The 16281-nt window shown below is 40.8% G+C and overlaps 1 protein-coding gene across 3 annotated transcripts in view; it reads left to right on the forward strand.

The window, feature by feature from the left end:
• NRG1 (neuregulin 1) overlaps positions 1–16281 on the forward strand; it is a gene marked incomplete at both ends in the record, with an annotated part of 175778 nt that overhangs the window by 135832 nt on the left and 23665 nt on the right. For all 3 annotated transcript variants that reach the window (XM_080362772.1, XM_080362770.1, XM_080362771.1), the window contains one exon: positions 10179–10308. In XM_080362772.1, the coding sequence (XP_080218898.1) occupies positions 10179–10308 (130 nt within the window). The remainder of the gene's footprint in view (positions 1–10178; positions 10309–16281) is intronic.

Here is a 16281-nt window from a genome sequence, read left to right on the forward strand (position 1 = left end):
TTGGCTTTCTGTTGAAAGTATGATGTTCATTTCATCTGCATGTTCTCCACTCTGAAACTGGCTCTAGCAAAGACGCACACTCTGCTCAGGCTTTTGAAGCCTTTTCTCATTCCTATGAATCCATCCCTGTTGCAGGTCCATTTCTGCACAAACACATGGGTACGACAGTGACTCTATTAACACAACAATTGCTTGGAATCTGTTAGCATTTCATTATAAGTCTCATTTGTAGCAGATTTATGACCAGACTGTAGAAATTAACTGCTGTAGGAAATGTACCATTTAGTCTCAACCTGAACACGTTTTCTTTTTCTACATGGTTGTCTTTTTTCTTACCTGACTTTTTCTAGAGGCTAGAAAAGCAACCTTATACTTGTTTTAATGTACTTCTTTTTAAAGTGGAAAACACTCCAACCTTCTCATAGACATTCAAAAACTGTCTAGCACAGTGACATGTTTATTGCATAGTCCTCTCTGATGTTTCTGAAGAAGTACTGATTAAATGACAGTTACTGTATCAGCACGCTAAAATATAACTTCATGGAAGAAATAACAGCTGAATAGACTAGCAGGTAAATAAAATAACGTTCCAGAACAAACAGTGCCATTGATAGATGGAAGGTAGTCCTTCCTGTTGCAACAAATACACTACCATTCATTTTTTACAAAACTGAGTTGGTAGCAGATATTAGTTAAGGACAACATCCTATTCCCTTTGCAGTAAACTGACGTTTTGCCACAGAGTTTTACCAGTAAGCCCAAGGTGAAGTACTGCACACTTTTAAATGCAGATGGTGGCAGAAGTCGCAGGAGTGAAGGCAGAGGAAGGAGAGCAGGTGCACAGGACTGGCTCTGGATATACATACTTGCTCCACTGCACTCGCAGCTGCCATCCGCAGCAATTCGCAGTGGTCCTGGTCAGGCAGCGGTCATCACAGGTGGGTTTCACTGGGGACACAGTGAGCTGGTGCCTGCTGATGCAGCTGCTCCTGACATATCACACAGTCCTTTGAATCCTGTTGGAGTCAATTTCAGCAGGACTGCAGCCCACAGTTCAAAAGAGACTTACTTCAGGCTAGGAAACCTGAAATCTTTTTTTTTTGACCCACTAGTGTTTTCTAGGCCATCCTTGTTTGCCTTTTTACTGACATGAGTATGTTTTCCCTAAGTATCTTTTCATACACACTTATTTTCAAACAGCACTATAAACAGTGACTGTTCCATATGTCCAGGCTGAAAATCAGGGAGGGACATGAGAAAAGGCTCCCTACAGCAAAATAACTTTCTTTTATAGGAATTTCAAGTGCTTTGACAGTTTGCTATGAAAGGACCAAGCTTACAGAGTCCAAAGGATCTTACTGTAAATAAAACACCTAATGATGTCTCTCTCCACCACTCTCCTCTGGAGACATAAATTCCAAGCAGGGAAGTGGTAACCCTGTGTTTTTTCAAAAGTTGGCTCCCATGGCTGTGCTGGTGTAGAGCAGACTAGAAATGTCCCTGTGCACCTGCCCAGAGAAGATTTTTCTCTATGGTCTTACTGAGCATTTTCAAAACAGACCAGGAGGCTGAATCCTCTTGCATGGCCTGCATAAGAGACCCATCAGCTCAGTATTACAGTTTCTCATACCTTTTTCCAAGGGGAATGGTCCATTTCAGATGTAAGGAATAAGTTTTAACAGTGAGACAATGTCTTTCTTCTTTTCTGATGGTTATATCTCAAAACCTCCTTTGAATTGTAAAGCAACTTTAATAAATAAAAATCCTATTCCTTGGAAATCTCTTCTAGAATACAAATACCAAACTAAACTGACAAATAAATTCGAGCTTTGGTGCATTAAGGAGCAAGCTGTCTTCAATAAGGATTCTTGTTCTTTATTTATCTCTCTTACCTGCCAGTCTTATTGGCGATCCTTTCTTGGAACGCTTTCTTATCATAGATATCAAGGATATACTTGGCAACCTGGGAGCAATCCTTTGTGTTTTCTGAGAGAAGCTGCGATATCTTTGATTCAGAAATGGAGGTATATTTTTGTACTCGTTTGTGTTTCAAATGATGTCACAAGAGCTACTGTTACATAGGAAGAGCCAGTCTCTGGTACTCTGCTTTACTTCATCACCAAGGGACCTCAGGCTAGTCAAAGAGATTGAGCTGTAATTGCCTCAGGGCCAGCATATCCCTTTCATGCCTCAGGTTTCCAGTGGCTTCTTCTCATGGCCACCCCCATGAAGCAGAAGACCACTGGGAAAGTTACAGAGAAGTCTTCTGTGCTTTGGGGGTGGGGGGAAGGGACATGCCCTTACTGATTTTGGAGATGTGCTTCAAAATCAATGAAAGCTTGTTTCATTCTGGAATTAGTAAACTCATGAATGTTTTTCACTGCAGACTATGCAAAAGGAGACAGAGTAATGCATGCCTAGGAATTCTGAACTGGACATTTAGAATAATTCAAGGAAAGGTCACAGACACAGCTTCCTTTTGCAAACTTACTTACCATGGCATATTTCAGTGGGCAAGCTTTGCTTTCAACAAGACTAAACACTTACGGCACTGTGATGAAATCCATTCTGTTTCAGAAAAACTTTTTAAAGACAGAAAAAAAAAGTGACTACAAATTAAGTAGGTGCTTGAGTGCTATTTTGAATTTGTATCTGCTTATATGCTCAGTTTTCAGTATGTTCTTGCTGAAATTTCCTGAAGTAGGGTTCCTGACAAAGATTATCATGTTGATTTTATATGAAACATCATTTGTAATAGAAAGCTTGCGTGCTTCCTTTTATAAGCTGCTGAATAGTCTTTATTATCCCCACATCTCTGCAAGCAGATTGTGATAAAGAAGTTGGGAGATTTTGCACTTATCCACAGAAGTATAATTGTATACTTGTAACTAATAACAAAAATCCTTCAGAGGAAAGAGGATCAAGAACAGATTTTGACTGATTGTGTTTTAATGGGATGGAACCATTTCAATACTCAATGTGATAAGGAAATATGTATGTCAGTATCACTACACACCCCTCAAGGCAAACTGGATGGTACTAGGTGCAATTTGTAATACAATCCTCTGCCGCAGGAACTCTCTGGAACAGTAAGACAGCCCTGCTACCTGATCTGAATGTAGCTGCAGTTAATGAGAGTTAGATTTTTTTATTATAATTTATTTTAGTAGTTGAAAATGCATTAAAGCACTGGTAAACCACATGAACAACCTCCACAGAAAGCATCAGGCATGGACTGGAGAAGGGAAATAATCCAGATTTTGCATCCCAAAGCAGGGAAAGTACTGTAAGCACAGCTGTACTTGCTGCCTCAGAGAGCTTACTGCCAAGCCAAACCTGCAGCTGCATTTGGGCAGCTGTCAGGACCCTAGACTAGTGTGAGGATTTGTCTCTGAAAAGTTCCTTGCAGGATAGTGATCTGTCTTCATAATCTTCATAGTCTTTATGTGTTCGTCCTTTCAGTTCTGTCAACATTCTATTTTCCCCTTTCTAAAAATCAAAAGCCTTTTTTAAGTTAAAACTGCTGAGTACAGTTGTTTAATCTACGTGCAAATGATGCTGTTTGCATTAGTTCTCCACTTTACTAGCTCGATTCCAGTCCTCCTGTGAGGAGGGACGTTGGCAGCTAGGTCTCATGAATCACCTCTCCAGACTATAATGCAGCTGCAGCCAGTGCAATAGCCCCTTTCTCGTGGATTAGACAGGGTCATGACACCAACAGGAAAACCTGACCTGCTCAGTGGTTTGGTGCAATCAGTTCTCCTAGAGTTTGTATCTATGCCCTGACATATGCAGAAGATGGCTTCTCACCTGTCCAACAGCTGATTTGCCTTGTTTATGCAATGGCTCCCCTACCTGGGCACTGGTGGAGGAACTGTACTCTCTGGGCAGCTCTTGCTTCATGAAGCTTCACTTCCACTTTTAAGTTCCCTTTACAGTTTTGAGGACCTGCTCTGCACCCTCACTGTTGGTCCTTCCCCAGCAAGTCGAAGTGACCTTTTGGAGCTCTGTGGAGACACATAGGAGTAAGGTCCACTGTGATGGAGTGCATCTTACTGGGTGTTATTACAGGTTGCTTTGCATGGGCTCTACCCCTGTTATGAATGTCCAACCCAGTGAGTTATTTACCTTACCTTGCTGCACAGCAAGTGTGGGAAAGAGCAGGGTGCAGCCTCTGAAGCAAGGTGAGCCAGGAATACCTTCCTACAGTTTATTTGGCCAGCGAGGCTTCTCCACATGGTGGGATGTTCTCCACTGCACCAAAGGACTCCACAATGGATAAAGTTCACTGTGTCGTGGCAGTTGCATTCATCTGCTTATCTGCTGCCTGCTTTAATCTAAAACCTATAAGTTTACAGACCCTCTCACCCATTCCTGGTACTATCAAAGTTGTTTGAGAGTCCCTGAATCATAAAGACACTTCCTTATCTGGTTGGCAGTTTAGCATTCCTGGGCTTAGACCTATTTTTCTTGCACTGGTTCAGTCTATGCAGATTTCCTCTGCACCTCCTTTCTTTTATTTTTTGCTGCCCCTCACCACCACACACACAATTTTCCTCTTGGGACCCTCTGGCCTGTCTCTGCCTTGTGTTGTGTCATTCACGTCTCCCCTCATCAGGTGGGGAAGGTTTTCTAAAGTCCTTTGCAGACCTTTTGTGAACAGTTATCACATCACCTTAAAGTGAAAGATAACATTTTTCATGGCAGTGGGAAAGTATGCCTTGTCTCAAAGCCCTGTTTCAACCAGGTGTTTCCATGTACCCTTCCAGACTTCCAGAACCCATGTTGACCTCCTTTTTCTGAAAACTCTAGTGCTTGCAAGCAGTAATTGCATTTCCTCACTAGCAACCCATGAGCTGTGTGTGTCTCTGCCCATCTTTTCTCCCATCTTAAAGTTAAATGAAGCAAACAAAAGTTGTTGCTGGTCAGGCTGTCTTTAGCATGTGTCACCTCTTGACCCTCTGTGGTGAGCCAGATGCTGTACAGGTCTTGCAGTCGTGCCTGCCAAGTGGGTCAGTCAGTTGGCCTATCAGGGAGGAAGTGATCGGGTGGTGCAGCAAGCTGAAGTGTCTGTCCTTTGTTTTTCTTTTTTTTTTTTTTCTTTCCTTTGCTTTGCTAAGGTTGGATTCATGAGGGGAAACTGCCACTGCATCCGTGTGGTAGAGGGAAGAGAGACACATTGCCTTGGTTCAGCAAGAGTTTATGTGCACTTAATCTTTTCTGAAGTTTCTATCTTGCTGACCCAGTGACTTCCTGTTTCCTTCTTGCTGGTCCTGATCTTCATAGAGATAGTTCCAAACTGAGAAAGCACTGTCTTAGGGCCAGAGAGTAATTCCACTAACTTGTAAGGACTTAATTCCAGCTACTGGCAAAACAGCAGGCTCCTTGAATGATCTCCTGTGATAGTCCTAGGAATCTGCAATTCTGCATATTAATTCTGAAGACAAAGGCTGAAAAACCTTATAACTAGATTGAACAGCCTGTTTAGCATATCACATCACCAAAGCAAAGTGAAAAATTCTGAGAAGCCCCATGAAATAGATTGTAAATGCCTCCTATAGAGATCTGGAATTTGTTTTTCTCTGAGGTTTATTTGTTGGTGTTGGTAGGTTTTTTTAAACCTTTGGTATGTTCAGAGCTACAGGGCTGCAGTTTCAGTTCCGGAACCACTAAGTATGAAGGACATGAAACACATCCTTCTACACACCTGCTAAAATGGATATTCTTGTCTGTTTAGAAGGGGGTAGTTTTTGATTTGGTCTCAAGTTTTGGCTTCTGTTCTCCTTGAAGGTACCCACATAGCTTTTGCTGCCCACAGTTATGCTGGAACCAGCAGTTTTCCTCATCAGTGTGGTGCAGAAATGCCAAGGTTTTCTGCAGTCACAAGTACTTTGCAAGTTAGGCTCATCGGGGAAGTCAAAGTTGAAGAAGCTCAGTATTCAGAGGGAAGAAAATGTAGATGGTTTAACAGGGACACAGAGGGACTGAGTGCTACAGCCAAGGTTATGTTGGAAATCAATCTACCCTGCAGATCAGGGCTGGACATCTTTAAACTGCCCATTAGCAAGTCAATTGGAAACTGGATTGTACTTTTAAATAAATTCACAAGCTTCAAGTAAGGGAATGTGAGATAGTAAAGCTGACTTTCTTCTGGGGGCACACACTTCATGACCTCAAACTTCACTTGTGTGCTTGTGTCTCCCCTTCCTTCTCCCTCTCTGTCCCTCCCTCCCTCACTTCATCCAGGTCCCTTTCTCTTCTGTTGGTGTCAGCTGCAAGTCAGCTTTGCTCAAGCCTTAGTCTCAGAAAACAGTGATAAACACAAGTATATGTTCTGTTCCTACCCAGTAATTTACTCTTTTTGTTTACAAGAGGAGACTGGAAAGGTGTCCACCTGCAGTTTCAATAAGGCAGCATATTTACATCCCCTAAGTGGCCTTCCAGTGAGAATGGCAAACCTTTCTTTGTGCTGCGGCAGACACTTGACTTTGTCTCCATTGAGTCATAAGCCATCTAGTCATCTTGCACAACTTGAGCACATCCTCTGATTTTACACCATCTTTGCAGAAATTCAATTCAAAGAGTCATGGACACTATTCTGTTTAGGTTGCAAAGCCCTGAGTCAAAGCCCTTCTCAGCCCTTTTCTCCCCTCACCCCATGGGGTTACAAGCTCAGGCAGATTGGGACTACAGTGTCAGTGCATAAGTAATGCAGAAAACATGCTCATGCAAGATTTATACAACAGTTTTGAACATGTGATGCCAAAAACATGGGTATAGGCACTCCTCACAAATATGTGTAAAGCACTTGTATAATGACATTTCTCTGAGAGTCACAGATTATTCCTATCTCTGATAATCAGTTCAGAGCAATTGCTGCTATCCAACACTCTCTCACATCAGCTGGAAACTGTTACTTTGAAACTCCACAGTGATCTGCTTTTGTCTGAGCCGCTGTCTAAAGAAAAAAAGTAAGCAAGATGATTAAAATAATTACAGATAGCTACAAGCCCACATGCTACTCTATCTACCTTCATAATTCTATGTAAAACATTCCTTTAGCCAGCAGGGTAGCAAAATGACTTTTTTGGAAGAAACACTGCAAAGAACACTGTCTTCTTCCCTTCCAAAAAATGCATTCACTTTCTCAGCTTGAGGATATCCTCAGAGTGCTTGTCTCACTTTCAGGTTGAAGTCTTTTAATAAGGTGAAAGAACACAATGGTGGATGGGCTATGAGCAGGGATAAGCTTAATAGAGAGTTTACCAGTTAAGACTCACAAAGGCTTCAAAATGTGTGTTACTGTATAGATGTGATTCCCTTACCCACATTTGTCACATCTTAGGTTTTGGTATACTGCAGCTTGTCATATGGCTAATAACCCAGGATCCTTTCAAGCCCATGAAGAAGAAAAGGCTCTTCCACAAGGCAGATCTCCCCATCCTAAGATTCATGGCAAGGATGGCGGTCAGCCCACTGACATCAAGCACAGGCGACCTTTCACCACTGAGCTGATGGCAATCTGTTGGCCAGCCTTTTGTCAACATTGGGTGCAAAATCCTGTTTGAACTTCTGCTAGGTGAAGGAGTGTCAGACTACTCTTAAAACATGACCCCTTTTCCTGCCTCTAGACAAGACATGAATTTATCCTGGTCTGAGAGGTTATACATCATGCTTTGAGGGGCCAAGAGAAAGGCATGTGTTATTACGAGGAATTAGTACTCCATGTTTGCATTTCTTTAGCACTTAGAGGCCCCAGTAAAGATCAGAATCTTGGGAGATCTGACACAATGCCAACAATGAGAAGCAGGAGGGAGCTTGAGTTTCAGAAGAGGTCACAGGAGGGCTTTTCCTGGCCTGCTGAAGAAGGGCGCTCCATGCAAGCAAGGCATTATGGAAGAAAGAGAAAGAAGCCATCATGCTGATGATTAATGGCAAAGGAAGGAACGGGTATGACACATGTTAACTGGACAAGCAGACAGGATTTTGGTGGAGTAAAGGGTGGAACTTAAGTATCCCAGTCACTATCTCATGTCTCATTGAAAAAACATAGCTAAAGCCACTCTGAAAATGGTGCCAACCAAGGTGTCCCTTTCTCCCAAGTGGTGAGCGCTAAAAATGCAGTTTTACTTGGAAGATGAGGGGAAACACATGAAAATCAAATGTGACAGGGACTATTTCATCCTTATTCTCAGAAAGAAGAACTCAAAATATGTAACTGTTATCTGTTGATAGCCAATCGGCTTAAAGCACTTTTTCTTTGGCTTCAATGTGTGCAGCAAATGGTGGAACATCACGCATCACCTACTGTAAACATGCTCCTTGGGTGCCTTCATGTTACAAAAGCCTTTGCATATCAGATGGCTTTAGTGTAGGTGCTTGCAGCTTTCTAGTCAACTTCAGTGGAATCAGTCAGTGGATAAAGCCATTGGTCCACCTCAGGGTAGAAGCTATCTTTCAGAAACAAAAATATTGGAGTTTGTTCAGCACTATAACAGAATTTCTTACTTCTGTATGTCTGGAGATGGCTAAACACAAACCTCACATTTACAGATGACAGCCAGTTTGGCTAGTTGTAGCCATTTAAAAATTAGATCCACATTCTCAAGAGTTTAAGCTTACTCTGCAGTCAGTGTACGGAGATGGATACCATCAGAGGGGATGTTTATCCCACCCATTGTGGAGATAAGTTGAGCTGCTTTCTGTGAGCAATGGAGAGTACCTTACAACTAAGCACTTCAGCTTTAGGCAGACAAAATCAAGTTAAATGAATAACTTGAGGTACTTTCCAGAGCTAAAGCTATAGCTAAAGCCCGTCAGTGGCATGATTCCTGAGCTCGGTACTGACTGCTGTCCAGACTTCAAGCATGCATACCCCATTTTGATAGAATTTAGAGCAAAACTTATCCGAACTAGGGGGCAACCAGAGATCATATTTTGGGTCTGCAGCTGCAGCCCAGCAGTTGCATGCCTGACTTGGGCTTAACTCATCTGACAGGGGTGGTTTTGCAGGCACAGAGCAGTGTGAGAAGCTGAGGTTGTAATATGGCCTCCTCCTCATTCCTATTGCTGTTAGGTAGCTTGGGGCAACCTCAGGTAGACTCACCTCACACTAGTAATTACTAGAAATGACTGCAACAGGGACTTCTTGAGCACAGTCTCTTGTACAGTACTACTACCTTTGGTCAGGGCACTATAATTTGCTTGACAGACACTGCATGGGCAAATCCTGAGTCTGGGATTTCTCATCTTACTGTGGCAGCCTCCCTAAAGATTGCTAACCAAATCAAGCTTCTGCTTTCCCCACATATTCCCTAAACACAGCAGGGAGTGGTGCAGGCACAGTGGTGCTTCCATTTAATAGCAATTTAGATACTTAATGGTGTCTAGTGGCATTGTTGGCCCAAAACTGTTAATACTTCGCGCAGATGAGTCCATCTGTACGTTGGCATCTGGATCAACGAATCCTGTGGACACAAGAATGGCAATTGTATGTGCACAGGAAGGGATGATGCCTCTAGTCCCCTGTCCTCCCTCTGTCTCTCTCTCCTCACATAGTCAAACCAGAGCAACAAGAGCTGTTGTTGATGACCAGGGGAAGAACCATTCAGCATTCAGTCAGTCACTCTCTCCTCTGGGAAGAAGGCAGTGGCTGGACTGAGGGGTTCAGTCCCAAGCAATGGAATCAGCACAGGACCTCAGATTAAACTCCTCTGAAAAACACCTACTTCAAGGCAATGCCAGGAAGAAACCTCACCCAAGGTCTCATTTTATTGGGCACTATATCAGCCATCTGTAATGACTCTCACATGCCAAAGTTACTTGAATGCAATTAAAGCAATATAAATAATTGAACATAAATTACACATTTTTAAATTAAATATACATGAGTGTTGCGGAAATATAAGGTGACTTGGTGGAGAGGGCTAGTGAAATCCTCCCTTCCTCCCAGGCTTGGTGTGTGGTAGCATATCTCTGAGGTTCAGATTTAAACTCCATTCCCTGTGTCAATGAACAAAATACAGGGTCAGGAAATTAGTTCTTGTAGCAACAGAGAGCTCAGAGGACTTGCCAGGTCTTCCCTGGCCTTACTTCTTCCATCACAAAGAGATACACTTGTCAGTCAGGAAGAAAAACCAAGCCATTCTGATCAGTATTTTCATTCTTGTCTTTTCCAGCCACTTCCACGTCTACAACTGGGACAAGTCATCTCACAAAATGTGACATAAAGCAGAAAGCCTTCTGTGTAAATGGGGGAGAGTGTTACATGGTTAAAGACCTACCAAACCCACCAAGATACCTGTGCAGGTAAGAAATGCAATTTGCTTACTTTGGTGGAGCCACCAGGTTCCAGAAATTCTTTTTCTTCAAAAGAGCACCCGAACACAATTTCTTCTTCTGTACTTGAGGCATTAGATATTTATTCATTTTTAAGGAAGTGAAAATAACCTATCAAGAATGACCTCTGTGCTCTATATGTGAGGCATAGCAGAGGCTAGCTGGGAAACCTTCCCATGTGATACTGACACAGCAAGGCCCACTGATGTTTACATGGTATGAAGTAACAGAATTGAGCCTTCTGTTAAAAATAATGGAACAGATACTAGAAACTAAACACACATCAAATAGCATTAAAAAAGGGTGCACGGATAACTGCATTGGATAAGTACCCTTTATACAGGAAAAACTGGTTACTTTTGTTGTATTTTTATTGTAACTGCAGTAACTGAACCCTTTCTGATGAGACCAGATTAACATCTGCAGTTTTTGCTGTTCTATTTAGTTGCATAAAAAACAATTAATGTCTTGGTGATTGACGAAGGTTACTGTTTTGTGTGAGGATCTTCATTCAGGAAGTCATGTAAGTATGACGTTAGCCTCAGAGTGTGCTTGTGCACCTATCTCAAGTCCTGGCCTGTGCTGTATTCAGTTCCTGCAATAGTCCATTGTGTTGGAGAACATCTGCGAGTAGCTACAGCACTGGAGTTCATCTCCTGCCTGGTAGTGCATCATGTATCATTTGTCTCTGGAGCTGAACTAGTCACAGTAAATGTTTCTCTCTGTCTTGAGAAGGAACTCAGCATTTAAACCTTGGGAAATACCCTTGGGACTTAGCAGGACTGAAAGGAAAGAGGACACTTTTGAGATGATATTGCTGCTTTTCAGACAGAGAAGAGAGAATGGTCAGTGAAAATTGTAATCTGCTGTTAGCTGCATAGATTTTCAGTCTTCTAGGATGAAAAATGAACTTACACTAATTTTAAAGATGGCTCTGGTGGGTAAGTTAGGTGAAGGTCTGTGGTGCTTTCATTAGGCCAGGAAGGCATTGACTGGTGTCTCTGTTGTTAACTTCAAAACAAAACAAAACAAACAAACAAAACCCCACAATGGTCTGCATTACTTGTGAGTTTTCTTTTTTTGTAGAAGGATGATACCTGGATTTTATGAGCTTTGTTTTGTTTTGTTTTTTCACAGATTGCTCTGTTGCTGAAAGTGATTAATATTTCATTGACTTTAGAATAATTTTTAGCTAAAGTGAATATGGAAAAGTTACTGGCTCTGGTGTGTTGGATTATTTTTCAAGAGAGAAAGATTTCTGTTAAATTTACGTGATCATTATACACCAACAGTACAAAATGAGCAGTTTGCTATGACTATACAGGGCATGTACGAGAGCCTACTTGCCTGTTTCAACTTCGTATCCAAACACTGCTCAGAAAACTCCAGGACATCAGAGCTGAGCATCTAGCAGACTTGCTAACAATTAGCATGTTCTTGACAGTTTCAGAGTATCCCATTTTCACTGGTATGGGGTCTTTTTTGAAAAAAAACTCAGAGATCTGACTGTGATTGTTCTTCAGTGTTACAGATTAGCTGGTATTTTAATTAAATGTCTTGGAGACACTTGAACAAAGTGGGGATCTTTTTTCCCCTTTTGTAGACAAGAAATAACTTTTAGTTCTGGGGCTGGAGGTGAAAGAAAAGGCAATTCCCAGATTTGGCAGATGTGCCTCTCTCTGGGTGGCCCAAGACCTTTTTGGAAAGAGCATCAGATCTGTAAAATCAGAGAGGGTGAGTGTCATTTACAGTAAAACAGTGAAAAAGTATTCTTACCTGAGGACAGTCAGGGCCACTGCTATTTTGCAGGGCCTTTTGCTATACCCTCTAATACTTACCACAACTGAAACTTTATGTTGTGTAGCAAAACTGGATGCAATACAGAAATAAAAGTGTGAGTACTTGAAAGTGGATGTACTGGGAAACAGAAGAGACAAAATACAGTTCTCTTCTTATTTCATTAAAAATATAAATGTCTACTTTTAATTCTAGTATTTCAGTGTTAATTAAAATAAGTATCTAAGCAGTACACATTGCCTTCATTGTTCTGAGAAAATAAATCTTCCCCCAGAACATGCCTTTGGAAGTAGAATGCTTGAAATGTGGTACTTGCTCTTCATATTTCTGCCTCAGTAGCAAGTTCACATTTTTCCATATGGTCCATCTGTTAAGAGTGAAAACAAAATTTCTAAAGTATGAACCATATCATTCTAAATTAGTTTCATCCCCAACCAAAAAAATATGGCTCAGATACACAACAACCATGGAATTTTCCAAGTGATATCTCTGGTTTTGTAACCTCCCTACTTTTTTTAATAGAAAGAAAAAAAAACCAAACAAACAAAAAAAAAACCACACACACAACAACAACAAACAAACAAAAAACCAAAACAAAACAAAACAAAAACAAAACAAGTTTTGTAAAATACATAGTGTATGATCCAAATTGAATCCAATCTTGCTCTCACAGATACTAGTGTAAACTTTGAGCAAATTACTTTCTTTCAAGGAGTAACCATGTGAAATACTCAAGAAATCTGTGAAGACTCAGTAATGCATTGTACAGCTACATCTATGGTAGTATGCATGTTACGTGTATTTTAATTATGGACTCAGACTCAAAGTCTCAAAATGCCTTTCATACTCAAAGTCTGAAAGATGAAAAAGGAAGCTTTGAGAGTCCTTAAACAAACGAGTGTATAACATTTTCAGAAGCCTCATAGGAACATGAGCCACATCTTGAAAACATCTTAGATTTTGGAAGTCTGGACATTACTGTCTTCTTATGAAACTGAGGTTCCTAAGCCATTTCTGTTTATTTGGAAATGTGTTTCCAGGTTCACTGAGAATAAAAAAATCCAATAGTTTCTTCCCTAAATAAAAAATTAAGACCAGAATTCCTAGCATTTGCTTCTTGCTTGAAGAAAAATCTATACAAATATAATATCTGTTATGCTTTTAGAGTGTTCTTTTGAAGTATCCTACCATGACGACATTGCTGACTAATTGATTCCTTACTCACAGAGATCATCTTTTCTAGTGCTTCTGTTGTTACTGAAGAAATGAATTTACATGTGAATTTCACTGGATGAAAATAATGCTTCTCTAATGGGAGGATGCTGCTTATTTTCTTAACAGCAAAAGAATGAATGACGTACTTTTAATGCTGTAGCCATTTTCTATATCCATCTTCATATATGGGCCTTGGTGCAATAAAAATTGACAGAAGGTTCTTGAAAATAGCAAAAAGATGAAATTTATTTTCTATGATGCTAGCAAAAGTTCCAGAGATACACATTCAACAGGTAGGATGGAAATGCTAGTTCTGACTTAGGCTATGAAACGGACTACTAAATATGGAAATGTACTGCACTTCCCATTAGAAAAACAAACAAACAAGCAAACCCCAACAACAAAAACACCAAAACAAAAAAAAAAAAAAAAAAAAAGAAAAAAAACCAAACCAAAAAAACCCACCACATTCTTCCTCAGTTCTACTGCTGCCGAAAACCAGTTTGATTATATGCATTCAGTGTTCTGAGAAGTGCCTTCTGAATGTTTGCAAATACCGCTCTTTGCACCTACTGTGTGGAAAGAAAAAAAACCCATCATTTGGGTATATGTGGTTTAGTATTTAGTATTAGTATTAGTATTAGTATTAGTATTAGTATTAGTATTAGTATTAGTATGGTTAATGCAGTAAATAAATAGTCCTAGAAGCTTTTTTTTAGGCAGAAAGGGAATTATAAGGCATTCACAATACAAACGTCTACTTGTTGCCCCAAGTTGCCTGATGCCAACTTTTTCTAGTGTCCTAAATTAAAATGGTACATGGGTAATGAAGTATAAAAAACAAGCAAACAAAAAAAAGCAGAGTCTACAGTAAACAACCTGCACTGCATATCTGAGCAGTAAAATGCCTCTAGCATGTACATATAATCATAAGCGGACAGGTTCATCTTGGCTCTCATCTCAGCTGGCCTACCCTCGGACCTCTTCTCAGTGGCAGGTGCTGCAGTCCATTCCATGACAATGGTTTCAGAATGAGTATAAACACACCTGAACTATTTTCAGTGTCATCTCAACAGGGCTGGCCATGCTTGGACTGGAAGCATTGTCTACACCAGTGCTCAAGTTGTTTTTGTCACTGCCACAGCTGCAGCACCATCTGGCAACAGGCACAGCTGCAGTAAGCAACCACCAGCAGCTAGCGACAGGAGCAAAGCTTGAGGCTTTTAATCAGCAGCGTGGTCATTGGGGTTGTGTAGTGCTGAGCCTGATGATCTGAGATGTAGAAGTCCCTGTGAAGTAAAAGCCAATGCAGGTGTGAATGGCAGCTTTCCAGGGATGGATATTTAACAAGATCACCATACTGCAAAGTAAAACTGAAAATGGGGTGGGGTGGGGAGGTAAACATTTTTACTGTCACTCAATAACACAGATCAAAATGCCTTCTTATCACAGGTATTTTACCTTCCATCAAAAATGCAAAAAGTCTTCTGTCATGCCCAGCAATATCACCTTTTCATGACAGTTATCCTTGTTGAATTTTTCTCAGCTGAGTATATCTGTGGAGACTGGGATATCTCCACACTGGGTACCTGTCAAAAGATGTGAACTTAACTCTGAAGAACATAAACTCTCTTCCTTAATAAACAAATATATCATTACAGCAAATAAGCTCCAGAGAATCCTCAAAATATACCTTTATTATACAAAAATAGTTCCTGTGTGGTTTATTTGAACAAGATACTAGTGTTTCTGCCTGCCACTGCTCCTCTGACAAAGTAATTTTCTGGAAGTCCCACTTGTACAAGGGCAGCATCTCTGATAACTCTTAGGGCTAGAGCCAATTGTGGAAGAGTGAAATTTAAAAAATCAGGACAGCTTTCAATGTCTATGACAATTGGATCAACAGAAGAGCTGGAGGATTGTTCTGAACAATGTGCATTTGCAAATAAGAAGTCTCTTTGACCCTGATGAGTAAAATGATGAAGCAGTTTGAAAGGAGGCTATTGCCAGCTTGGCAGCAAGAGCAAAAGAGGGGGAGGTTCTTGCACTATGGCAAACTCACGGAACACAAATGATGTATCCAAGGAAGCAGATATCAGGTAATTTCAGGTTACACGCTGAGTAAGAGTGGATAGAAAGAGGAGGAAACTATTAAAATCTGAAGATGCTAGTGTGATGGACAGTCACACCTGAGCTCTGCCTCAGAATGAAGAATAAAGGTGAAAGAAGAATTGACAGCAGCAGAAGACAGGCAAAGCACAGAAGAGAAATTCCTTCACTATGACCAAGGTGAAAGTTGCACTGAAGCTTTCCGCAGAAGAGCTTACGAACTGAAAGGGCGGACAGCTGTGGGGCTTCAAATTTTGAGAGCATCTCTGCCCTCTCATCTTACTTATTGGCAGGACGGACTATTTTTTTCATTTGTCAGCCTGTTGAATATACTTTCTGAGTTTGAGTTTGTCTTCATACTTTTTGGAAATTTTTTTTGGCTTTTCTGTGATTGCGGTTTTAACTATTCCCCTTCAAAGGAAATTACTGGAAGACACAACATGCCACTACAGAAGTAGGGAAATCATAGTATTTTCATAGATCTTATGTGACTGGTGAAAGCAACAGTGTAAATTGCTGTTGTACACTGCATTGCAAATTTTTAAAAAATCTGGTCTTTACGTGAGGTGGAACAAGCAATGAACCGATATACATTTTTCTAGCCCCAATTCTTCTTTCATTTTCAAAACAGACAAGCAAAAAGATTTCCTAGATTTTTTTTCTCTGATGAATTTTTGCTGTAAGTTTTGCAAAGCATTATCTTCTGGAAAGGTTACACTTCCTTGCCTCTTTTCTGATTGTTTTTCACTAACACCTAACCAGGAGGTCACTTAATGCGCTCCCATCTCCCTAGGCCAGCAGATGTCAGTCTGTTAGTGCAGT

This window comes from Nesoenas mayeri (assembly GCF_963082525.1).
Source record: "Nesoenas mayeri genome assembly, chromosome: Z".
Classification (NCBI taxonomy): domain Eukaryota; kingdom Metazoa; phylum Chordata; class Aves; order Columbiformes; family Columbidae; genus Nesoenas; species Nesoenas mayeri.